Source organism: Ascaphus truei, chromosome 17 (genome assembly GCF_040206685.1).
Source record: "Ascaphus truei isolate aAscTru1 chromosome 17, aAscTru1.hap1, whole genome shotgun sequence".
Lineage (NCBI taxonomy): Eukaryota > Metazoa > Chordata > Amphibia > Anura > Ascaphidae > Ascaphus > Ascaphus truei.
The window spans coordinates 18,193,334-18,220,186 of NC_134499.1; the positions used below are offsets into that span (position 1 = coordinate 18,193,334).

Here is a 26,853-nt window from a genome sequence, read left to right on the forward strand (position 1 = left end):
TTGGGTCCATATTTTTTTCTTTTTTAAAATGGGTAAAATTCCCAGTGAGCGACTCAGCTCTGTCCCTCAGATGTGTGCACGCTCTTCAGCCGTAGCTAACCACCAGGATAGATATGAAGATGTATAGTATTGTACATCGGTCCCAGTATCACCCTCCTACAGATGAACCTTTCGTGGAGCTGAACAATACGTTTGGGATCTCTAAAAATGCAGGTTCAGCAAGCTAACCATAAGAGCGACAGGACCAGGAATTTCATAGGGCTCATTAGTTAACAAAATAAACTTTGTGTAGCAACACCTCTTGGAGAAAACCAAATGCAGCCTGATCTTGAAAATCTTGACACCCTGCCCCCCCCCCAACACCAAATACCTGAAATCTAAGGTAGCTGCTGCATAAACATGTATATCAAGCAGATGATTGTTGCTAATAAAGGGTTGTGATGGTAAGGGGTAGCTGGCATCACAAAACTAAAATGAAGCCCAGCTTGCTACCCCTAAATCCATGTAACTTGGCCACCCATGTAAGGCTTATTTCAACCAAATGTATTTCATATCTGGGGGACAACAAGGAAATGTATAATGCACTATGTGAGAATCTATTCCAAAGCACTTTATTCCCGGTTAATGCAATCCCCAAGTTGAGCAAGCAATATGAGGTAAAGTGTTTTGTTATCCATGTGTAAGCACAGTGATGTGATTTGGGAGGCAGCCCTGAAAAGTGTTAATTGGATTATGTGACTTATGTACTCATTTCTAATATAGCAGACTTGTAATGGGACTTGCATGCGAGTTGCATTCCTATGGAGGGGACTCTGTGATTTAATCAGCTGAGGTTCCTGCAGATGTGTATTGAGACATTGGTTGGGAGCGCGGAGGTGATAGACATTTGGTGAGTTGACTGGACAATCAGGTTTGCTCTGATTGGCCAGCAGCCCCCATCCCATGTTAAAGGATAGCGACCAAGGGGTATATAAGGAACACTGCTGGTCAGAGCAGGAGTTGGGCATCGAGATGTTGGATGAACATCTAAAGAAGCTCAACGAGAAATTCTACAAGGAACTGGACCAGAACTCAAATCCGCTGATCAAGAAGCTTGCTGCGATCTCTGCAAACCCATTTGACCGCTACCCACGACCCATCACAGCGCTGACCCTGTGAAACCAACTCAACTGTGGCAAGTAACACAGATCAAGAAGCTTTCTAAAGTGTGCGACAATACACTCAACAAGAGAACTTGGAGTAATGAGGCTCAAGCCTCGGTATCCAATATCACCACTGACAGATTGAATCTGTCAGTCAGAACAGGCAGAGCAGGAGTTAGTTATTCCACAGAGGGAGAGACACTATGGGAAGGACTGTGGAGTTTCCCTCAGAGGACCATCTGAGAGACAGACATTCTGTGAAGGAGTTTGGATCTTGACAGTGACCAACTGGAGATACGTCATACGTCAGAGGGGCTGCTGTGTGATCAGCCCTCTGATATCCTGGACTAGAAGTGGACAGGATAAGCCTTCTTGAAGCAGGCCCCTCACCTAGCGAGGCTAGAGTCTACTCCCCAGGTCCCCAGTTGGTATTGTATCTTGCTTTGTGCATCTTTGTTATGTCTGCTGGCGTGCCGGAATAAACATCATTTTATTCAACAACCTTGTCCTGCCTGGTGCTAGTGATCCCAGTGGTTTCAGTGTAAAAGTACTGGTCTCCCGGGATGAAGGTGTTTAAATATCTGCAACTCAGCGAGAATCTGACATCACACTTTGATCATTGCAGTGAGGCATTGCAAAGGGATGTGTGACATTGGTGTGTATCCTAAACAGAAGGATAAACAGGTCTGTACAGGCTGCATTTATAGGCAAGGACACCGTTGGCTAAACGCTACAGGGCAGAGACCGGTGTTTACTGGTCTTTACACAGCCCCGTCATCTAAGATGCTTTTGGGACTGGCCTGTTTGCACAGGCGTGTTTAAAGCCCTAGATTTAAAGGATATCAATCGTCCTGCTGCAAGCCCCACTATTCATGAAAGGGTTAGGCTTGCATTTCTGTTTATAGGATTTTGCTTAATCTCCATTTTTGTTTTTTTTTTGGTGGGGAGAAGAAAATAACAAATCCTTTCATTTATTTATTTTTAGTAAGAAGCTCGGCACGGCTCCAATATATTCTGCAAAATGCGAGAGCCCCCTGCACGCGGGACAGGGGCACTAAGGCTGAGTCCAGGGTCAGCGCTGAGCCGCGCTCTCGCTTACCAGTGAGCCCCTGCAGCCGCAATGACAGCGGCTTTAGCAGGGGATCGCGCACGCGTCCGCAAGAGTAGGTCTTAGACATTTTTTTAGTTTCAAGCGCTCACGGGAGCGCAGGCCCGGTCACGGGAGCGGTTCGCCCAATGAGGGCGAACCAGCTCCGTGACGTCACTGGCCCGCCCCCCCCCCGGACGGCGCGCAAACCAAGGCCAGGGAAAGCACCCGCTGTCCCTCAGCCTCAGTGCGCCTCCGCACGGCTGCTGTAACCCTGGACGCAGCCTTAGAGACAGTGATGCCCCTTCAGGGACGAGCCTGAGAAGCCCTGAAAATACCACAGATCACTTTAAAAATTATTCTTTTTATTAAGAAAGAAAAAAAAAAATAGCAGCAAAAAACAAAATGTAAATGCGGGATAAACAAAGATGGAGACACTCCGAAGGTTGTGCAGACGGGCAGGGTTCGTCACTTTAGCTCCTTGTAACGTCCCAGGATGAGCTTCCTCGTGTTATCCCTGTAGGATTCTCCTGTTGGCCCCTTCTCTCGGTTTTTACCCTGCACGTTCCCGTCGCCCACGGGCTCATCACTGCAAGGGGACAAGACGGAGGGAGAGAAGGGTCATAGAGAGATGTGGCACAGCAGTGATGTGGGGGCAGTGTCATGCAGAGGCTCTCAAATGCCCATCTCAGGGATACAGACCCTGGCAACCCAGGGGCAGCCAACTCACGTCAGGTCAGGTTCTCAGGGTAGCCCTGCTCCCCCCCGCACAGGTGGCTCAGTCATGACTGAGCCACCTGTGCTGCAGCAGGGATATCCTGAAAAACCTGACTTGTTGGAGGCCCTTGAGGACTGGAGTTGGCCGCCCCTGCTCTAACCCCACTTGGGTGATGTGGCTTAGACACACAGGGTGGATGATATTAGGGTAATGGCATGCAGAGAACCAGAGGCTGGATCTCGGGGTGCAAAGACCTCAATCTGTAGGACTAGAGCTCAGCATCTCTAAGCTGAGGACTATTACAACGATGCACCTCTGGGTCTGGATGGATGCAAAGTCCAGTACACCTAGGACAGCTATGGATGCACGGCTGCGATGCAAGGACATGCGGCTCTATGGCAGGCGGTTGAATGAATGGGTTATAATGCATCAAGGTTTCAGCTGCATTACCCGAGGGAAACGCCAGCGTACTTTGGTCTCTTTCTCCCTCGGGAGCTGCCATCGGTCCCCTGGTTTTCCCGTGTCTCCTATCACAGAGCAAAGCACGTGTCAGAAGCCAGGCCCTCGCCAGGCGCGGTCGGGTGGAGCATGCAGGGGACAGCACGGGGGAAACGCAGCTTCCGGCTTTCAGGTACGTGCGGCGGCAGAGAGCCCGGGAGAGGCTCGTCCCTGGAGCCCTGCAACAGGTGAGGAGCATGCAATGTGTGTGTGTTACGGGTGTCATCGGTGGGCACAGAGGGGGCTGCAGAGCAGGTCTGAGGTGCAGTAAAAAGGGCTTAGTACTGGAATACTAATCCTGCTGGCAAAGACTGCACCCGTCGGCTCCCCTCCCCGATGCCCATGTGTGGGATTTAGTAACAGGTAGGCACACTGCCCGATGCCCGGTGTGTCATTGTGTGGGATGTAGTAACAAGTAGGCGCACTGCACAATGCCCGTTTGTATTATTTAGTAACAGGTAGGCGCACTGCACGATGCCCGTGTGTGGGATTTAGTAACAGGTAGGCACACTGCACGATGCCCGTGTGTGGGATTTAGTAACAGGTAGGCACACTGCACAATGCCCGTTTGTATTATTTAGTAACAGGTAGGCACACTGCACTATGCCTGTGTGTGGGATTTAGTAACAGGTAGGCACACTGCACGATGCCCGTGTGTGGGATTTAGTAACAGGTAGGCACACTGCACTATGCCCGTGTGTGGGATTTAGTAACAGATAGGCACACTGCACAATGCCCGTTTGTATTATTTAGTAACAGGTAGGCGCACTGCACGATGCCCGTGTGTGGGATTTAGTAACAGGTAGGCACACTGCACGATGCCCGTGTGTGGGATTTAGTAACAGGTAGGCACACTGCACAATGCCCGTTTGTATTATTTAGTAACAGGTAGGCACACTGCACTATGCCTGTGTGTGGGATTTAGTAACAGGTAGGCACACTGCACGATGCCCGTGTGTGGGATTTAGTAACAGGTAGGCACACTGCACTATGCCCGTGTGTGGGATTTAGTAACAGGTAGGCACACTGCACGATGCCCGTGTGTGGGATTTAGTAACAGGTAGGCACACTGCACAATGCCCGTTTGTATTATTTAGTAACAGGTAGGCACACTGCACTATGCCTGTGTGTGGGATTTAGTAACAGGTAGGCACACTGCACGATGCCCGTGTGTGGGATTTAGTAACAGGTAGGCACACTGCACTATGCCCGTGTGTGGGATTTAGTAACAGGTAGGCACACTGCACTATGCTTGTGTGTGGGATTTAGTAACAGGTAGGCACACTGCACTATGCCTGTGTGTGGGATTTAGTAACAGGTAGGCACACTGCACAATGCCCGCGTGGGGGATTTAGTAACAGGTAGGCACACTGCACGATGCCCGTGTGTGGGATTTAGTAACAGGTAGGCATACTGCACGATGCCCGTGTGAGGGATTTAGTAACAGGTAGGCATACTGCACGATGCCCGTGTGAGGGATTTAGTAACAGGTAGGCACACTGCACAATGCCCGTTTGTATTATTTAGTAACAGGTAGGCGCACTGCACTATGCCCGTGTGTGGGATTTAGCAACAGGTAGGCACACTGCACTATGCCCGTTTGTGGGATTTAGCAACAGGTAGGCACACTGCACGATGCCTGTGTGTGGGATTTAGTAACAGGTAGGCACACTGCACTATGCCCGTGGGTGGGATTTAGTAACAGGTAGGCGCACTGCACGATGCCTGTGTGTGGGATTTAGTAACAGGTAGGCACACTGCACGATGCCCGTGTGTGGGATTTAGTAACAGGTAGGCGCACTGCACAATGCCCGTGTGGGGGATTTAGTAACAGGTAGGCACACTGCACGATGCCAGTGTGTGGGATTTAGTAACAGGTAGGCATACTGCACGATGCCTGTGTGTGTGATTTAGTAACAGGTAGGCACACTGCACTATGCCCGTGGGTGGGATTTAGTAACAGGTAGGCGCACTGCACGATGCCCGTGTGGGATTTAGCAACAGGTAGGCACACTGCACGATGCCCGTGTGTGGGATTTAGCAACAGGTAGGCATACTGCACGATGCCTGTGTGTGTGATTTAGTAACAGGTAGGCATACTGCACGATGCCTGTGTGTGGGATTTAGTAACAGGTAGGCACACTGCACGATACCCGTGTGTGGGATTTAGTAACAGGTAGGCACACTGCACTATGCCTGTGTGTGGGATTTAGTAACAGGTAGGCACACTGCACGATACCCGTGTGTGGGATTTAGTAACAGGTAGGCATACTGCACGATACCCGTGTGTGGGATTTAGTAACAGGTAGGCACACTGCACTATGCCCATGGGTGGGATTTAGTAACAGGTAGGCACACTGCCAGTGTGTGGGATTTAGTAACAGGTAGGCGCACTGCACGATGCCCGTGTGGGATTTAGTAACAGGTAGGCACACTGCACGATGCCCGTGTGTGGGATTTAGTAACAGGTAGGCACACTGCACGATGCCCGTGTGTGGGATTTAGTAACAGGTAGGCACACTGCACCTGCCGGCTGCCGCCGCCCTCCTCTCTCTCCAGCTCCTCCAGCTCTCTCTTTGCCTGCTGCAACCTCTTCTGTATGGACTGATTCTCCTGTCAATAATATCCACATTCAGCCTGCGGCCGGCTATGCGGGGTCCCCACCCTCCCCGGGGGAACAAGCCCCCCTCTGGACCAGGCACCACACGTGCACAAACATTCATTATCAGCTCCTCATTGTACTATGAACAATACGCTTAGGGCTGTGAGGTCAGCCAATTGGAACACGCCATTCTGTTATCTGCAATAGATGCGTTGCATGCACAGAGCTTTCAGAAATAGAGCGCTCTGATTGGCTCCCGCGGTGGACGCGGAAACACGGGCCCGGCCTTCTCACTCACCTGTAAACCAGCGTGTGCATCGTCCCGTTTACCCACACATGTATGGGGTTTACCTTACAGAACAATGTCAAACTCACGCAAGGTTTCCCGTTTCCCCACTGATTTTGGAGATGTCCAGAGATTACAGCCCCCCGTGTCTGATATTAGGGTTCATCGCCCCCCTTGCAGAAAGTAATCCTTACACTTCCTGTAAGTGGGACACCCCCTAATCACCTAAGAGGTCGGTTCCAGTAATTTGGCGGAATCATGCTGCGTATCGCCAGCACACTTACCTCTCTCTCCCTCTGCTGGAGGTACGCCAGCTCCCTCTCAGACTGTCTGATCTTCTGGTGAATGGCCAGGTTTTGCTGCGAGAGAAGCAGACAGTTAGCACAGGAGTGTCACCTTGGTGTGAGGGGGACTCCATGGCACATCGTTCCCTTCTGCCCATCACGGTCACCTTGTTCCACACCGGACAGACCCCGTTTCCCCTAGGTTTCCCTTCTGTGTCACTCTGAACTGGGAGGGACAGCCTCCAAGCTCCCTTCTGTCAGTCACCCTGCGGTGGCAGGGGCAGCCTCCATGATCTATTCCGTCACCCTGCAGTGGGAGGGACGGCCTCCATGATCTATTCTGTCACCCTGCAGTGGGAGGGACGGCCTCCATGATCTATTCTGTCACCCTGCTGTGGGAGGGACGGCCTCCATGATCTATTCTGTCACCCTGCGGTGGGAGGGACGGCCTCCATGATCTATTCCGTCACCCTGCGGTGGGAGGGACGGCCTCCATGATCTATTCCGTCACCCTGCGGTGGGAGGGAAGGCCTCCATGGACCATTGGCCCCTTCTATCGGTGTCACCCTTTAGCGTCACTGACAGACTCCATGTGTTTCCATCGTATGGTCACCTTGTGCAGGTCCGACAGCTGCTGGTGCCTGGTCAGAGCTTCCTTGTTGGGGAACTGCCTGCGGCACAGCAAGCACGCCATCTTCTTCCAGTCTGTCAGCTTGTCCTGGGCACTGCAGACTGGCACTGTGGGAGCTGGTTTCGAGGTTGGCTTCGAGGCTGGCTTCAGGGCCAGCAGCTTCAGTGTTTGCTTCAGGGCTGTCGGCTTCGGAACTGCTGGCTTCGGGGCTGGCGGCCTCGGGGCTGGCGGCTTCAGGGCTGGCGGCTTCAGGGCTGGCGGCTTCAGGGCTGGCGGCTTCGGGGCTGGCGGCTTCGGGGCTGGCTGAGAGGAGCGAGGAGGTGGCTTTCTCCTTAAGGGGGGCAGCAGCATCTCCTGATCCTCCTCTTCCTCCTCACTGTCGCCTCCATACTCACCAATGAGCCCAATCAGAGGGTTCATCTGAGGCTGGGGAGGAGGGGATAGGAGTGTGTGGTGGGGGGGGAGAATAAGAGAGGGGAGGGAAAGAAGGGGGGGGGAGAGAGGGGAGAAAGAAGAAAGAGGGGGTGAGGGGGAGAGAGGAGGGGAAGGAGATATGTAACAGTATTTTTAACCATGTATTATGTCATCATAACTCTATGCCCAGGACATACTTGAAAACGAGAGGTAACTCTCAATGTATTACTTCCTGGTAACATTTTATAAATAAATAAATAACTTACCTCTGGGGGGCTCTGCTCCTTCATCATGGAGGGGGGTAAAGGCTTCTTAAAAGGATCTTCATTTAGCGTATTCCCCTGAAAGTCCAAGTCACGGCAACGTCAATTTAGACTGCAAGCTTCACGTACAAAATGCTACAGTTACTAATTCATATGAAAATCACAATATACAAATATCACTGTTCCTGGTTAATCAGAAGAGATGCCCGTGTGTCCCTACAAAGGCCCGCCCTGCGTGGGCCAGGCCCGTATCTCCCTACAAAGGCCTGTCCTCGTGGGCCAGGCCCATATCTCCCTACAAGGGCCTGTCCTCGTGGGCCAGGCCCATATCTCCCTACAAAGGCCTGTCCTCGTGGGCCAGGCCCATATCTCCCTACAAGGGCCTGTCCTCGTGGGCCAGGCCCATATCTCCCTACAAAGGCCCGCCCTGCGTGGGCCAGGCCCATATCTCCCTACAAAGGCCTGTCCTGGTGGGCCAGGCCCATATCTCCCTACAAAGGCCCGCCCTGCGTGGGCCAGGCCCGTATGTCCCTACAAAGGCCCGCCCTGCGTGGGCCAGGCCCGTATCTCCCTACAAAGGCCTGTCCTGGTGGGCCAGGCCCATATCTCCCTACAAAGGCCCGCCCTGCGTGGGCCAGGCCCGTGTGTCCCTACAAAGGCCCGCCCTGCGTGGGCCAGGCCCGTATCTCCCTACAAAGGCCCGCCTTGCTTGGGCCAGGCCCGTATCTCCCTACAAAGGCCTGTCCGTGTGGGCCAGGCCCGTGTGTCCCTACAAAGGCCCGTCCTGTGTGGGCCAGGCTCGTGTGTCCCTACAAAGGCCCGTCCTGCGTTGGCCAGGCCCGTTTGTCCCTAACAAAGGCCAGTCCTGGTGGGCCAGGCCCATATCTCCCTACAAAAAGGCCCGTCCTGCGTGGGCCAGGCCCGTGTCTCCCTACAAAGGCCCGTCCTGCGTAGGCCAGGCCCGTGTGTCGCTACAAAGGCCCGCACTGCGTGGGCCAGGCCCGTATCTCCCTACAAAGGTCCGTCCTGCGTGGGCCAGGCCCGTGTGTCGCTACAAAGGCCCGTCCTGCGTGGGCCAGGCCCGTATCTCCCTACAAAGGCCCGTCCTGCGTGGGCCTAACAGTAGGCGAAGGGCAGTGACCCCTTCTATTTACAAATCACACATGTATACACGTATTTGAGAATACATTTTTAAACAGATACGCAGCAGTAGCTTGGGTCCTTGAATTCAGTGTTCCTGGAGCAATTCAAAGCACTTTCATTTTTTCCCCCCAAGGTACAAATCAGTAAAACAGTCACAATTCGGGGGGATCCAATCTTTCTAAGGAGCGTAATTACACCAAATTGGGGATTTGGACCCAGTATGTCAGACATAATCTTTAATTAACACCAATGCCAGAGAGATCTGTTAAAGGGGCATGTAGCCCCCCTCCCCCTAGATTATGAAGCAACAGGTCTGTGGAGCTGAACCACATTCATCTCAGCTCCCTGCTTCCCGAGAGACTTCTCTCAGAAGGTTCTTCATGCATGTTTAAAGGCCCGGCGTCATGCAGGCCAATAAGAAGCCACGAAGGATGATGTTGTGGCTTCTTATTGGCCTGGGACCTTAAAGCTGCCATATTGTTCACCCAGGAGGGTACAGTACCCAGTACCTTCCGAGTTATTAATGTGGTCCAACTCCGGAGACCCCGGCTTCAACACCTACTACCAACAAAATAATAATAAACCCCTAGGCTGAGCCACACATTAAGCAACGCGTTTCACCCGCGGTTGCCAGAGGCCTGCCCAGAAAGAGTTAATCTCAAAGCCCTGTAAAAAGCAGAACTGCGGGTGGGGGGGACGGTTGAAAGGTAACATTGGCGTCTCACCTTGTCCTCTATGAAGCCCCTCCTTGCCCTCGGCGCACCTTCCTCTTCCTCGCCGGCCGCTCTCCGTAAATTGCGCTCATCGGGTTTCCGCTGCCGGGAGAGAGGAGAAGACGAATGTGACATCGCTCAGACCAAAGAAAGAGGCTTCCGCCCGACAGACGGGAGGGACGCGGGACAGTAACACGGGGGGTTCAGGGAAGGGGGCGTTTAGACTGTGAAGATTAACACGAATAACAAACTGGGGACTTGCAGCTGATTGAAGGGACGTACGGACAGAATATGGACCAGTGAGATGCCATCACTACGGCAAAAGGGACGTGTGGCTAACTGAGTGACACACAAAAGGCTGTTTCCATGGAAGACGGCATGTGACAGAGACGGGGTACATGTCCTAAGTTGACATCTATTATTGTATATAGACAATGTTACCTCAGTAATAAGAATACATTGTAGCTGCTGAGTTACACTGACTGCAGGATTGATTGAAACTGAAAGGCGGCCATTACGTGAACCCTGGGAAGCAGGATCTTTGCTGATCGATTAGTTCTCCCGTAATCGATTGTCAGCTTAGGTAATTAATTTTCAATAAATAAGAACATTTTAAGTGTCGCATGGATTGCCTGTTTAAACCAGAGTAAGAATTCTTAATCACGTCTGAAAAATGTAAATATGTGATTTTACTATAAAGTTTCCATTTGAGGCAGAGTTTTGTCAGCAGTGTCCCCCCCCAGTGTCAGAAGTATCTATTCAAATACATAACATCGCTACACTACATCTTCCTGTTATCCGGGGAGTGGTATGAAATTAAATGGGACGTCCCATCGCTGAAACTTCCTGCACCACAAGTGACATCACTAAAGAGGCGATATGATGACTTCCTGTTCTACTTCTCGGACACATTTGTGCGGTAATCTCACCAGTGTTTTGGGGTCATAGTACTTGTCGGTCAGGGGGTCCAAGTACTGGCCGGATTGTGCATCAAAGACGTAGCTAGGACCCTCGATTTCAGCTGTAAGACAGGAGCGTGACCCTCAGTGGGACGTTATACATCACACACATTGGTTACATTATCCCGGGACGATTCACGGTTTTGCCTTGTTTGTATGGAAGGGGATACACTTTACCTATGAATGAGAGGACATGGCTAGCAAACACAGGGTTAATAGAATAAGAATAAACCGTAATAGATGGGATTGTAATTCTGTTTTTTCCTTCTTCTGGCAGCTTAGGCCATAAATACAGTGTCGGATGGGAACTCTGCCGGGTGGTGCAATGTTAGAAAGGGGGTGGGAGGGGGTTTACCTTTAGGGGCATATGCGGGGAACATGCTGCGTTGGACCCTCTGCCTCTTCGCCTGGAAGGAGAATGGAGAAAGTGAGAGACCCCCCCCAAAACCAACCCGTGTCACCGTTTAGAAGGAATTATGGATATTCTGCAATGTACTAAAGCAGGGGGGGGAGAGAGGGGCAACCCCCGTCCTCAAAGGCCACCAACAGGTCAGGTTTTAAGGATATCCCTGCTTCAGGACAGGTGGCTCAATACTGAAGCAGAGCTATCCCCAACACCTGGCCTGTCGTGGCCCTTGAGGACGGGAGTTGGCCGCGCCTGTACTCGGCGTACGGTGACTGTAACAGAGGTCTGGTATTCCCGAGCACCGTTAACGCGGTGAGATTGCCTCACCTGGCTGGGAAACGTGGTCTTGTTGGCCCTCTGGTATTTGCTAGGTTCAATCCTGAAAGGATCCATCCTACGAGGGGGGAAGCAAAGGAGGTCAAGTTCTGGAGCCAGAATAGGCTGCTCTATCCCCCCCCTCACCCCCAACTCCCGGTGCAGGGAGATATCCCTGTCCCCTGCCCCCCAGGGTGAAGGCCTTTCCCCCCGCACAGAGATTATTTGAGGGCCTCATCCTATATTTCGATGGTCACAGCAGTGAGACGAGACCCTCTCCCTTGTGTCCCCCAGCGTTACCTCCTCTTCCCGATTGCCAGGTTCACTGTAACAGGGATTCCATCCACGGTCAGCGGCGGGTTCATCTCACGCACCAGCACCATGAGGCGCACGGCTTCCTAGGAGGCAGAGAGGGGGGGGGGTGTCTGGTGAACACGGGCAGATCACAGGCATCCTGTATGTAGCCCCCCTCTAGGGACTACCAAGTCATGTAAAGGGTTAACAGCATTAATTGGTTAACCGGGTGGGAGCTTAAAGAAGCATATGAATAGCACTGTGGATATTCTGAACACAGGATACATAAAGCTTGGCCCCCTGCAGACGCACTTACCAGAACTCCCTCCTACTGTCTCTGTACGTTCTCCCTACCTACCAATTAGACTGTAAGCTCCTCGGGGCAGGGATTCCTCTTCCGAAATGTTACTTTTATGTCTAAAGCACTTATTCCCATGATCTGTTATTTATATTATCTGTTATTTATTTGATTACCACATGTATTACTACTGTGAAGCGCTATGTACACTAATGGCGCTATATAAATAAAGACATACAATACAATACAATCACCGATATTGCCCTCCCCCATCATATGATGTGGGATGATTATGCAGAAGGGGTAGCCCCTCCCTTGTATGTCTTGTCACCATAGGGAGATAGGGTGGAGCTATATATACCCTTCTATGTTCTAGAAGCAGGTTCCTCGGAGTTCAGACTGAAGCCGCACAGTGAATCCTGTAAATATGTTTACGTGTATAGTTATGTATATTAACAGGGTCCTGTCCACGTTTGTTTTCAGTAAAGGTACGTGTCCTACCTAGTTTAGCGCCTAGAGCAGTGTTTCCCAACTCCAGTCCTCAGGGAACCCCAACAGGTCAGGTCTTAAGGATATCCCTGCTCCAGCACAGGTGGGTCAATCAGCGGCTCAGTCATTTTGACTGAGCCATCTGTGCTGGAGCAGGGATATCCCAAGACCTGACCTGCTGGGGTTCCCTGAGGACTGGAGTTGGGAAACACTGGCCTAGAGTAATAGCTCAAGATCATCCAGGAAGAGGAGTGAGCATGTGCTCAGAGTAGTAACTCTGAAGCATAAAATCGGCAAGTCCTTGGTAAGCTCCCGATCCAATATGCATGGACGAGGTATGCAGTACACAGTAAGGGGATACTGATCCCACAAAGCGGTGTACACTCCCATAGGGGCCCACCTGAGATTGGCACTCTCCTGCATATCTTCAATACAAAGTGAAACAAGCGTTAGTACCTCCCCAGCGTAGGCGTGAGCGCTACCAAGGGAAGAAGCACAGAGTGACGTGATGATTTGCCACCAGTTAATATGTCCGACATGTGAATAAAGCTCCTGTTTATACTAGGAAAATTATTGGCGCCCAATATTCTTCTATCTACATATCCACGACCAGCCTGCCTGGACCCAGCATCCGGACCAGGTATGAGAGACTGAACACAGCCAGGTGTATATATTCAACTCCATGCCAACGCCTTTAGAGCCGGGCAAGGAGGGTTACATGTAGATTTGGAGTAACCGACAAAGGGCCCATACCTGCCTCTGACTCCGCATTGTCCGCATAGATTGAGCAAGAACTGACTTATTAGCCCCAAACCCGCGCCCGCGGCATGCTGGGATTTGTAGTCCTTAGAAAAGCAGAAGACTACAAGCCCCAGAGTGCTTACAGATAGAAAGCGGAAGGACAACCTGTCTCTAAGAGTTGGGCGCTACCTGACCGGTATATACACCTGGTGTCCGATAGCAGAACGGGTACCAGAGAACAATGACTTCTGTACCGACAAACCCGGGCAGTCCCTTTATATTAATAAGGCTCTTCCACCCCACCCCCTCTCCCGTAACCTGTCACAAAAGTATACAACGCATCTGTGTCATTGGATTTCCCCCGTATAAGAACCGCAGAACCTTTTAGGACCCCGGCCCAACGTCGCCTATGTGCGTGAAATAACAGCGCTTCATATACACAGAATTATTATCCGCATCGAGTTCTCCTGAAACTACATCTCGGTACCACTCATTTATTCGCGTGGTACCTTGTGGTCCTTGAGCTCTATGAAGCCGAAGGTCGTCGGCCCGCCGAGTTCATTCTTGCGGTTCTTGATGATGCGCACGTTGCTGGGGGCAAGGTGCACGAAGCGCTCCAGGGCCTTCACCACGCTGTCGGGACGGCTGTTCAGGGAGATCCCCTTCATGATGACTGCTGCAGGCGCGGGGGGAGGGAGATAGAGGCAGAGAAAGGGTTTAAGGCACCTACCATGCAGGGGTCCCGGAGCTGAACCTCGGTAATTCCAGCTCCGGAGAACCCTTGCTTCCCGAGATACTTAGCAGGGACAGCGCTCCATGATGCCCACATCTACTGTGTACGCAGCACACCGCGCGGCGAATGAGAGACACGCCAAGGCCCAGTGTTCTGCTAGAAGACTCCTCCAGCTCTGGCAAACCACGGTACGTTATAGCAGACCACTGCTTACTAAGTATGTCTGGGCGGCGCCTGTTCCCTTTGTCAGGTGGATAACACGATGTGTATGCTGTGTGCGCGTGTAAGGCCGCGCTTATAGTGCCGGCGACCGAAAACAAATACATTGCCGACGCGTGAGCTTATAGTGCACGCTACGGCGACAAGCGACGGAGCGAAAACCTGAAGCCGGCAAAATTTGATTTTTCAAGGGCCACCGCGTCACGTGACAGCCCTTGAACAAATCAAATTGGCGGAATCCCGCGCGCCGCCTGGCGAAACATAACTTTCGCCGGTGGCGAGTGCGACGGGTGAGGTCACCCGTCGTGTTGCCGTCGACGGCACTATAGGCACTGTGTGCGCTTGCACTCTACCGTGTGACCGTGGGCACTTTAATCCCATCAGAAATTAGACTGTGAGCTCCCGGGGACAGAAGTGTATACGAGAACAGATTTCCTGCTCACTTGTGCTCTCTGTCTCGGTCTGCGGTGATCCCTTTGCCTGCCTCCTGCTAGCTGGGGGGCTCCTCTCCCTGGGGGGGGTCCGGTCCTTCCGCTTCTCCTCCTGGCTGGGGGGTGGGACGGTGGGAGACCACTTGAGCTTACGCTTCTTGCCGCGCTGCGATGCAGGGATGGCCACCGGCTTGGACTCCTTCGGTGAATCTCGGAGGGGGAGATGGTCAGATCCTGGAGGGGGGAGAGAGAGGTTATTCTGCCCTGTGAGGGACGGGGGGAATCAGCAGGAGCAACTTAGAGCACTGAGGGCGGGAACCCAGACCCAGTGTGATACTCTTATGACCTTGGGTACATCACAGTCAACATTTTTGATTGCAATCTGGGTGAAAGGTGCCCCCAGCATTGGAATAGCAGAGTGACGCAGTTAGATGCAGTGACAGCTGTGTGTGTGTGTGTGAGGGGAGAATGCAGAACTGAAATAGGAGAGTGAAGCAGTGAGATGCAGTGACAGCTGTGTGTGTGTGTGTGTGTGAGAGGAGGATCCAGCACTGCACTAGCAGAGTGAAGCAGTGAGATGCAGTGACAGCTGTGTGTGTGAGGGGAAGATCCAGCACTGGAATAGCAGAGAGAAGTAGTGAGATAGCGGTGTGTACTCGCCTGACCGCAGAGCACTGCACTGCCAGCACCTCTCTTTGGACAAGACATTAACCGCCTCGCACTGCAAAGAAAACCACAAACAGGAGTTACATTTCTACATGACATTGTATCATTATCTCTCTAGGCACTGGGACCCCCAACCTACAGTTCACCCTTAACTAGAATACACCCCGGTCGGGTTATTAAAATGGCGACCATCTGTCACAATACGTACCTGGAGGCAGCGCCACCTGTCTGAGTTTGGGATGTATTTCAGGGTTACCTTCTTGCCTCTGATGGTGACTGAACGCTGCAGAGTAAAGGAGACAGGTTACAGACCAGGACAGAGAACTGCCAGCCAGGCTCCAACAACAGGACTATATCCAAGGACCCCCGCCCACCCCACCCCCAGTGACACATTTCTGAGTGGCTGCCAGCCTGGGGGACAGGGGTAATACTGACAAGGTGGGCACTTGCACCCCAGCACCGGCTTGGTGCATTCCATGCCGTGATCTCGCAGTCAGCGTGATCACTGTCTGCTATCTTACAGATATAACTGCAGTGCCCCCACCACTGCCCTGTAACCCACACTGATAACCATGCAAAAAGGTGCAGCGAGGTGCAGATATCTGTGGCTTGCTACAGTAGAGGAAAGGTAAGCAGGCCTGCAGCAGTCAACACAGAAATTCTAGTTAGCAAAGTTATTTTGCAGGTCAGCAAGTTACATTAATAGGAAAGGCATTTAAAATGGAGAGGATCGCTATATAATACGTGTTCTCTGTCCAAATACATTGGTTTTTGTTTTGCAAAACAGAAAATAAAAGCACTGAAAAAAATACAGAATTACATTTTTCCCCAATTCCTGTTCGATATGTTGAATTAAATATTGAACCACACGGACCTCATCCCTGTTGCCTCGCCGAGAGGAAGTCCCCAGACACACACCGCTGCCCCCGCACAGTGAGGAAACCTTACACACTCCCAAACCCTGCCCCCGCGCAGTGAGGAAACCTTACACACTCCCACCCCCTGCCCCCGCAGTGAGAAAACCTTACACACTTCCACCCCCTGCCCCCAGTGAGGAAACCTTACACACTCCCACCCCCTGCCCCCGCAGTGAGGACACCTTACACACTTCCACCCCCTGCCCCCAGTGAGGAAACCTTACACACTCCCACCCCCTGCCCCCAGTGAGGAAACCTTACACACTTCCACCCCCTGCCCCCAGTGAGGAAACCTTACTCTCCCACCCCCTGCAGCGAGGGAACATTACACACTCCCACCCTCTGCCCCCGCAGCGAGGGAACATTACACACTCCCACCCCCTGCCCCCACAGTGAGGAAACCTTACACTCCCACTCCCTGCCCCCACAGTGAGGAAACCTTACTCTCCCACCCCCTGCAGCGAGGGAACATTACACACTCCCACCCCCTGCAGCGAGGGAACATTACACACTCCCACCCCCTGCCCCCACAGTGAGGAAACCTTACTCCCACCCCCTTGCAGTGAAGGAACATTACACACTCCCACCCCCCTGCAGTGAAGGAACATTACACACTCCCACCCCCCTGCAGTGAGGGAACATTACACACTCCCACCCCCTTGCAGTGAAGGAACATTACACACTCCCACCCCCTTGCAGTGAAGGAACATTACACACTCCCACCCCCTTGCAGTGAAGGAACATTACACACTCCCACCCCCCTGCAGTGAGGGAACATTACACACTCCCACCCCCCTGCAGTGAGGGAACATTACACACTCCCCACCCCCTGCCCTCAGACTCCCATCATACTCTATCAAACCGTATCATGGTTTTAATCTAGAAACGCCAAATCTCACTGGTTTTCGGTCCATGGACCTACACAGTGGTGTGCGTCTGATGCAGTGACAGAGCAGCTGTACAATTCACACGCCCCGCACCTTCTGATCATCCCTTGCATACGGCACAGACGCACCGTTGTAAGATGTACTTATCCTTTCTGTGCTATATAAGGCAAGATTGGTTGGGTAATTTATAGGCCCTTCCACTGCACGGGTTACCATCTCTCTTGGGCTCCGGTGCTAATTTCAGCTCCTGTCTCTGGAATCCAAATGAGTTGTACAGGTAGGTGATTTTTCCAATTGGCGCGACACAAACAATCAGCAGCGCGGTATTAGCTGCTGAGCAATATACGCTTCCGTCTCTTTCCTGAAGACGAGTGGGACATCACAGCTGATTTGGTTCCATTTCTCTTCCCATAAAGCCAAGGTTCGCATACGCTTGTCAGCAGGAGGATAAAATACATCGCTTCCGTCTATACGCCGAGCCTCACTCAGTTGGTCATCTTTACTGAACCTGTGTTGGGGTGCCACCTGATCTCTGGACATTATCTGGCATGCGAGCCGGAGACCGTCCGCTAACATTAGGCCGTTGAATAGGAGATGGAAAACTGAAGGTCCCGTCCAGTGGAAGATCTGTCCATATTTGAAGCGGAGCAGTGAGCTGGGCGAGGGTATCTCAAATGCACAGAGAGGTCTGGGAAACGTAGAAGACGTACCATGAAGCAGAGTATCTGCCAGCATGTCCCAGAGCCCTCTCCCATTCTGACCTCGGTCAGCTTGGACTCAATCTGAAAACCAAACGGACTTTATGCATGGAGGGAAGCCAACAGCACCTGGGCTAGGAGGGCAGAAGATATCTTCTACAAGAGTGGGTGCTTTGGGATTTCGCGAATAAACTAAAGGAGCATGCAAGGGCAGTCGCCACGCCAGCCAGCTTTAAAATATGGATCACACTAGAAATGGAGAAGCATTGGGTTTAGAAGAGAATTAAATTGTGTGTGTGTGTGTGTTTATGTGGTGTATATGAATGTATATATATTTTCTTTTCCAATCTCTGTCTAAGTCATAGAAACCTTTGTATATCACTATTGCTGACCTGAGGAAGAGAGGACAACTCTCGAAAGCTTGTCCTATGACATACATTGGTAGTCCAATTAAAAAAAGGTATCACCTAATACTGAAGAACTCATTTATTATGAGATAGAGATATATATATATAAATAATAAAGAATATCACTTGTGAGCACAGTACATTTACATGTCCTAGACAGGTCTTGCCACCACCTGCCTTTCAACCATTATCACCCACCTAGCATACAGTGCTCCCACTGCAGCAAGGGATTCTGGGAAATGACATGCAAATGAGCACACAATATGTCACCTTTTGTCTGAAAAGCCATTTACATGGAGCCCATATAAGCAAATGCATCGCTGTTCACAGATTTTAAGCACAGCATGGGATATGCAAAACCAATAAAACCACTCAGACACAGCAAAAAGTGACACATTGTGTGCCCATTTGCATGTCATTTCCCATAATCCCTTGCTGCAGTGGAAGCACTGTATGCTAGGTGATAATGGTTGAAAGGCAGGGTTGCAGACCTGTCTAGGACATGTGAATGTGCTCACAAGTGATATTCTTGATTGGCTATATGCCAACGGTGGAGGTTTTCTGTTGCCTCCTTCACCCACCGTAACTTAAAATGTGTATGATATATGAGAGAGAGAGAGAGAGAGAGAGAGAGAGAGAGAGAGAGAGAGAGAGAGAGAGAGAGAGAGAGAGAGAGAGAGAGAGAGAGAGAGAGAGAGATACATAGAGAGATACATACACACACACGTATGTAACCTCCCACCCCTTTACAACTTATTTGACTGCAGCCTCTCCCAACACTGACTGCACACAACTGCCCCTTCCCTCAACCCTCACCCACTGCAAAACCCTGAATAGACCCTAGCATTGCAATGGAGCAAAACATTTGACAAGCAAAAGGCACACCTCTGCTGTTTAGTCTGCACACACTCACTTGGCTCACTACAGCTCCATGCAGCATTACCTACCTCTGTGATAATGAACTTGGTATATACCTCAACTTTGTTCTCTCGTGGCCTCATGGAAATGTTACTCTATTCACTACAACCCCCCCCCCCCCTTCCCCTGGCCCACACCCATCACCACCATACACCCTGGATTACTCAAAAGCCTTGCACTATCTACTGAATGTTGGTGGAGAACTCTAAAAACCAGCACACCAACCACCGCACACTCTAATGGCAAACATCACAAATTAGCAACTTGCAAACAACTACTCAAATTTCTACTCATACTATTACTCTCTTTAGCAGGTGATACTGAACCTAACCCAGGCCCTCCCATTTCAACTCTGTCCCTTACCCCTGAGAATACCCCCTTCAAATTCCAAAAAGGGCTATCTGTCGCCCATATAAATATCCGGAGGCTGCTGCCCAAACTGGATGAACTAAGAGCATGGTGCCTTATCTATAAACCCAAAGCCATCGTTCTCACAGAAACATGGCTACCCCCTAAAACCCCTGATGCAAATATTGCCATTCAGAGATACTCCATTTCTAGGAGAGATAGGTCAAAGAGAGGAGATGGGGTGTTATTTTATATTGCAGACACCTTACAATTTACATTGTTTAATTGCCCCCCCCCCCCAAGCCCATCCTCTTTTGAAATACTAGTTGGCAAAATCTGCCTCCCCCTTTTCTAAGCCCATCTTGGTTGCTGGCATCTACCGCCCCCCTAAAGCCCCTCTACAGTCTCTGACTGATATCACACAGTTTCTTGGCTCAATTTCCTCTCTGAATGAGAAGAGTGAGCTGCTAGTTCTTGGGGATTTCAACTACAATTGGCTCAACCCTAAAAAACACAAAATCCAGTTGCAACTCAAGTCACTTAACCTAACGCAGCTCATTTCCCAACCCACGCGGACAAACCTGAAATCACACAACCATTCCTTGCAAGACTGGATTCTCTCCTCAAATCCCAGCAGAATCCAATCCTCTGGCATCCTTCCTGACATTTTCAGTGTCCATGCAATAGTGTACTGTGTAAGGAAAATTAAACCACCCCTATCAAGCCCCAAAGTTCTCACTAGAACATCTAGAAACTTTAACCCACAACAGTTTCTGGCTGACCTTACCAACTGCCCTTGGTACAAAATCGACTTAATTCCCGACCCTGATTCTGCGCTCGCCTATTTTCAGTCTGAGTTCTTAAAACTCTGTGATACCCATGCTCCACTACGCAGAATAAGAGTACGTGGGGCCCACCTTCCGTGGGTTACAACTGACCTTATAGTGCTTTACCATCTTAAGGGTGCCTTGTGGAAAAGCTACAAAGTAACTGGCACTACCAAGGATCTTAATAACTACAGATGCCTGCGGAACATGTGCACAAGGCAAACAAGGCATGCAAAAGCACAATATTACTCTGACAATCTCCTCCAGAATACATCAAACCCAGCTAACTTCTGGAAGGTTATCAATAACATATTCCAGCCTCCTAACCATCAACAACCAAGTAATATCCCTAAGAAGGATATTACTCTGACAAACCCTACTGACATTGCAAATGCATTCAATGATTACTTTGTGGGGTGTGCCACTAACTTACTAGCGAAACGCAGCCCAAACCACAAACCCGAATCTCATCCTGGGAGTACCCATATAGCCCCACCCCCTCCCACAATTTTCAATTTGGCCCAGTATTCGAAGAGGAGATAACACAAGCGCTCCTCAAACTAAAACCAAGCAGCCAATGTGAACCTGACTTACTACAATCTAGGTTCCTAAGGCTGCGCTTATAGTGACGGCGACGCTGACGTCACGGTCGCTGGAAAAAAACACATTGAAGTGACTTCCAGCGATCGCGACCAATCCATTGCGTCGCTCCTACTATAAGCGCACGCGACGGCGTCAATACATTTGTTTTGAAGCGACGTCGCTGTCGCCGGCACTATAAGCGCAGCCTAAGTCTTGGTGCCCCAGCCATTGCCAAACCAATTGCTTCCATAGTCAACTCTATCCTGTCTGCAGGCCATATCCCTGAGATCTGGAAAACTGCCAGAGTTGGCCCAATCTTCAAAAGTGGGGAAAAAAAACACAGTCTCAAACTACAGGCCAATCTCACTTCTCCCAAATCTATCCAAAGTCGTGGAAAAATGTGTTCACTCCCAATTAAGCAATTTCTCTAGCCAATTCCAATCTGGGTTTCGTCCCAAACACTCCACGGTAACTACCCTGCTAAAAGTTTGCAATGAAATCCAGTGTGGAATGGAACGGGGACAACTCACTGGTGCAGTATTCCTAGATTTTGCAAAGGCTTTTGATACTGTTGATCATGCTATCCTGCTCAACAAACTCCAGAGCTCTGGAATAGGGAAGCATGCTTTAAACTGGTTTCAGTCCTACCTATCAGGTAGGACCCACCATGTGTCCATCTCGGGCTCTAACACCAACCCCTTGGATAGCACCTGTGGTGTCCCGCAAGGCTCTGTTCTGGGGCCAAGTGTTCCTCAATGATCTTCCTACAGCTTATAACGGAGCTTCAATACACATGTATGCAGATGACACAATCTTATATGCACATAGCCATAGCCTCTCCGACCTTGAACACATACTTAAATCTGACTTTGAGACTTCAAAATTGGATTTCCCAAAACAAACTGTTTTTAAACACTGACAAGACTGTAACAATGGTATTTGGGACCAAGACTAAATTGTCAAAGCTTCCAGTGACTGAGCTCCAGATCAGAACCAACGCTAACACCAACCTAACTCCTGTTACTAGTTTTAAATACTTGGGCATATGGTTTGACTCCCATTTAACATTCAGGATGCACATTGATACCCTGACAACCAAGACCTATGCCAAACTAGGGGTACTTTACAGGAACAAATCCTCCCTAAGCCTGCTGGTCAGAAAGCGTATTGCACAGCAGATGCTAATGCCAATTATCGATTATGGGGACATAGTATACGGTTCGGCACCCCAAACCCACCTTAGCAAACTTGACACCCTCTACAATTCAATATGCCGTTTTGTTCTCCAACGCAACTACAACACACATCACTGTGAAATGCTCAAAGAACTAGATTGATCATCACTTGAGTCTAGGCGCAAACGTTCACCTTTCCTGTCTTGCCTTCAAATTCTTTCTGGGCAAGCTACCCAGCTATCTGAACAAGCTCCTCACCCCTACCACATGCAGCACTTATCATATGAGATCTGACTCCAGAAGACTGTTCATGGTCCCAGGGCTCACCAAAGTATCCGGCCGCTCCTCCTCCTCCTCTTACCGTGCACCCCAAAACTGGAACAACCTACGGGAGACTCTCACATCCACCACCAGTTTAAGTGCTTTCAAAACTAAAGCTCTCACACATTTTAATCTGGTCTGTAACTGTTACATATATTATAAGCGTATTATCTTTAACTATGCATGCATTGTCTTGTATATAAGGTATACCCTGCTCACTTATGTAACTATGTATTTGTCATCTTAACTCTGTGCCCAGGACATACTTGAAAATGAGAGGTAACTCTCAATAATTACTTCCTGGTAAAACATTTTATAAATAAAAAAATAATAAAATATATATATACATATATATGCACATATACACACATACACACACACACCAATCATTAGAATACAAAAGTGATGAATATAATAAATGCGTGACAAAAATTTAAAACACAACCCCATATCAGGCTTTGAGGTCCGTCTCTATGGGGAAGGTCCCAGAAATATAGATGCATAAATTGGAGTGCGACACTAAGGAACAACATGTGGGGTAAAGAAAAAACACAAATCGCCCAATTGTGTGTGTTGCACTGTTTTTTTTTTCTTTACCCTGAATGCGGTTCCTGAGTCACACTCCAATTTATGCAACTGTGTGTGTGTGTGTGGTGTGTGGTGTGTGGTGTGTGCCTATTATATATACATTCATATATATATGTGTTTACTGGAGACTGTAATGGCAGATACAATAGATTTGTTAAAAAAAAAGGTTGGACATCTTTTTAGAAAGGAAAGGTATACAGGTGTATACCAAATAAGTAACATGGGAAGTATGTTGATCCAGGGAGAAATCCGATTGCCAATTTTTGGAGTCAGGAAGGAATTTATTTCTCCCCTTATGATACATCATTAGATGATATGTTACTGGGGTTGTGTGTTTGCCTTCTTCTGGATCAATATACTGTAAGTACGGATAGAGGATAAAGTATCTGTCATCTACATTTAGCATAGGTTGAACTTGATGGACGTATGTCTTTTTTTAAACCTCATCTACTATGTAACTATGTAACTATGTATATACCGACACACCGACACGCCGACGGCTTAGCTGTCAACTTGGAAGAGGACATGAATGGATTGAGGGCGCGAGTTACACCAGGAAGAACAGCCCCAAAAAGAAGAAGCTGAAAACTTTACTTTCCATCATACCTCTCCAGGATAGATAAGTCCTGCACATCCCCCGTACCGGTCACAGAACGGGTGCAAATATCAGGCTTTTTGTTCTTTTTAAAATGGAATGAGGAAAAGGGGTTCGAGATTAACCCTTTGAGTAACGGACGGGCCGTGGTACCTGAGTGCCACGGTCCATCTGCACAAGTACGGTCACATGACCTCGGCGGCCATTTTGCAGGAAGAGGAATCACCCTCTGCCGTTTCCTTACTGGTTAGATGGCATTGCTGTGCTCTGTGGGAACACAGTACGCCATCCAAGCGCCAAAACCCACCCGCCCTGGTCATGACGCAATGACGGCGCCCGGGGGCTCCCAAAGGGCTACGGACAACTTTGCGTTTCCGAGTTTTCCCAGGAGCGTTACCCACACCTATACCACGGAAAGCATCGTTTCTAGGTGATCAGGGAGTAAAAGGGCAGGGCGGGAAAGGTTTGGGGTAACACGCACAGTTAAAGTGACCACTATACCCTCAGAGCCCCATGACTTAACACGGGAGGCCACGTGGTCGGCGGCTACACGAGATGCTGCGCAGCATCTCGTACACTCTCGGCAATTCGATTTCACCCCTGAAACGACAAAACAACGGTCTGCCGGCCGCCCCGACAGCGAAGAGGACATCGGTGCCCAGAAAACTGGACAATGTTTTGGGCAGCAAGGTAACCAAAACACCGCGGGAGGGGCTATGGGAAGGGGGCAACCGTTAACGAAAACGTACTGCGTCTTCCCGCCCCTCCCAGAAACAAAACGGGTGCAATGGTACGTTTGCCGGGTCCGGGAACACAAAGCACACGATATGCATGATACAAGCACACATGCAGCTTCCGGCAAAGGAGAATGGGATTTGCCAAGGAGCACAAAGACCGACGGATGGATGGATGATGGAACGTGTGCGAAGATGGGCTGTTCAGATGAAGGTGCGTTACCCCGACGCTGCGTCAAAGGATTATTAATGAAATGTCAAAAGCAACGAGGTCTTATTTTACAAAAGCGGCGTCCAAGCACGTGTCCAAGAAGACTATACGACCCCCGTCTACATGGTGGAGGGAAGGGGCATTGGAAGGGGGTTAATGTCGGAGCGGCTTACAGGACATACAGCCGATCACCACTAGGAGAAAGGCCCGGGTACAGCGATTCAGATTAAATCCCCGGGTCAGGCGAGATGTTCAGCGATACAGACCCGGCCCATCTTTCGACTCGGGGAACTAGCAGAGAAATATTACGGTGGGTACATGAGCGGCTCCGAAAAACAGAGCCCGTCACGTGTTGGACAGTTCGGCTCGGAGGGAGGGCACAGAGATGCCGACATCAGATCGCCTGATACCATAAAGCATGAAGAGCTCAGAGTGCTACTTCACATACTACACAGAGCCTGGAAGTAGTGTGGGTGATGGCGCTATGCCCGTGCTACCTATACCGCACAAGCGCAACACTAATCCGGTGGTTTTCAACGTCTTTCCTGGGGGAAACCCAGCCAGGCCATGTTTTAGGGACAACCAAGTCATAGCCTATTTATACGCAACCTACATTCTCTCTCTTGCCTGTTAATTCCTTGGTCATTCCCAAACCTGGTGTGGCTGGGGAGGGTTAGAAACCGCTGCTCTGTGTCTTATCTGGAGTAGGGACTCTCCTAAGGAGACTAAGAGCAACGCGCGAGTCCTGGCATTTACCCTATTACCGGTGTCTGAGAGTCACGCAGAGGCCAGGCTGCAATCCTACGGGGGATTGTGGGAGTGTCTTGGAGCCTTGCTTATGCAGTGACTGTTCTTGGCCGTCACAGAGCATGGCACTCCGCTACACCAGGAGTCTGATCACACAACCTCATGGGGCAGCACACGGAGGGTACCCAAGTGTGGCCGCCTTGGCACAGCACAACTAGTGGAGAGGCTGTGCAGACACAAACAGGCGTGGTGGTCCCACAGGTGAACCCTCTGTGTGCCCCATTGGTCACACATTGACCTTTCAGTGTAAAACCCGTTCCCACATCCTCCCTCCCCCTCCTCCTCTCCGCCTCTCCATCCTTCCACAGCAGGGCTGGATCGGTGGAAAAAGCAACCTTGTTGGCTTCCATGCATCCGACGGCCTCTTCCACGAGGGAAAACTGCACACAGACAGAGCCGAGGCTGTAACCTGGGGACAGCATGTGATACAGACAGGACGCGAGTTAGTGCTGGTCTGGGAACGCACAAAACGTCACATATTTACCCCCCACCCAACAGCAAAGAAGAAAACAGTCTCCTTTATTCTGATCCCCAAAACAGCCCACCCGGCATTGTAATTACACATACCCCAACGCTCAGCCACACGGAGCAGGCTGCACACACACAAAATATATAAATATATATAATATAAATATATATGTATATATATATATATATATGTATATTATGTATATAGACATTGTGTGTCAGTTATCATAAGACATTGTAAGAACATTAGAACCGTGGTGCACAGAGGAGGAACCGGAAACGCAGAAACACAAAACAGAGCGGTGAACGCGGTCAGAATTAAAGTCAATTACCACTGCAAAGTCTTACACCAAGAAAATCTCAAGAAACCCAAAAGCCCTTTGTACTAAGAGAGTGTTTTAGGTTTTTAGGATTAGCAAAATGTCCGCAGGGGGCGCGCCGGGCGGGACGTCAGCAGGGAGAGCGCGAGGCGGGACGTCAGCAGGGAGAGCGCGGGACGGGACGTCAGCAGGGAGCGCGTGGAGCGGGACGTCAGCAGGGAGCGCGCGGGGCGGGACGTCAGCAGGGAGAGCGCGGGGCGGGACGTCAGCAGGGAGAGCGCGGGGCGGGACGTCAGCAGGGAGAGCGCGGGGCGGGACGTCAGCAGGCCTGAGCTCAGGTTTTCTAACAGAGCCATAACATTGTATTGTTCTTCCCTTTGCAGGCCCATTAATCTGAAGCAGCAGCAGGGTTTTGCAGGCTGGATTCCCCCCCAGAGGCCGCTGCAGTGAATGTGTCAGAGTTATAGAATAGTAAAGCTGTTTGAAATGTCATTCTGTGCAAAAGCTGCCAGGGAGCGTGTGGATAAAGCAGGCTGCCCTCATCCTGTACATTACCCTATTAACACACAAGGCCTCCTCTCAGAACACACACACTGGCATTGACCTCCCTGTGAGATATTTACCGCTTGCACTCCGAAAGGCGGGAGAGAAATGGTTCAGATCAGAGTGGCATATGGTTCCTGTACGCTCCTTGCGTCCGTTTCATCCAGTGTGACGG

At 50.4% G+C, this 26,853-nt stretch overlaps 1 protein-coding gene across 3 annotated transcripts in view; it reads right to left on the bottom strand.

Moving 5' to 3' along the window:
* Nucleotides 1-2,577: 2,577 nt before the first annotated feature.
* The window catches only part of LOC142468049 (uncharacterized), a 37,149-nt gene continuing 12,873 nt past the window's right edge, over nucleotides 2,578-26,853 (bottom strand). The window contains exons 6-21 of one of the 3 annotated variants that reach the window (XM_075574123.1): nucleotides 25,683-25,756; nucleotides 15,541-15,615; nucleotides 15,327-15,387; nucleotides 14,679-14,900; nucleotides 13,793-13,959; nucleotides 11,762-11,859; nucleotides 11,474-11,540; nucleotides 11,096-11,147; nucleotides 10,711-10,802; nucleotides 9,794-9,883; nucleotides 7,929-8,003; nucleotides 7,231-7,674; nucleotides 6,618-6,692; nucleotides 5,972-6,058; nucleotides 3,398-3,474; nucleotides 2,578-2,818 (exon numbers count right to left, since the gene is read on the bottom strand). In XM_075574123.1, coding sequence (XP_075430238.1) covers nucleotides 2,698-2,818; nucleotides 3,398-3,474; nucleotides 5,972-6,058; nucleotides 6,618-6,692; nucleotides 7,231-7,674; nucleotides 7,929-8,003; nucleotides 9,794-9,883; nucleotides 10,711-10,802; nucleotides 11,096-11,147; nucleotides 11,474-11,540; nucleotides 11,762-11,859; nucleotides 13,793-13,959; nucleotides 14,679-14,900; nucleotides 15,327-15,387; nucleotides 15,541-15,615; nucleotides 25,683-25,756 — 1,877 coding nt within the window. In that variant the 3' untranslated portion in view covers nucleotides 2,578-2,697. The remainder of the gene's footprint in view (nucleotides 2,819-3,397; nucleotides 3,475-5,971; nucleotides 6,059-6,617; nucleotides 6,693-7,230; nucleotides 7,675-7,928; nucleotides 8,004-9,793; nucleotides 9,884-10,710; nucleotides 10,803-11,095; nucleotides 11,148-11,473; nucleotides 11,541-11,761; nucleotides 11,860-13,792; nucleotides 13,960-14,678; nucleotides 14,901-15,326; nucleotides 15,388-15,540; nucleotides 15,616-25,682; nucleotides 25,757-26,853) is intronic. The other 2 variants (XM_075574124.1, XM_075574125.1) reach the window with 2 other exon arrangements.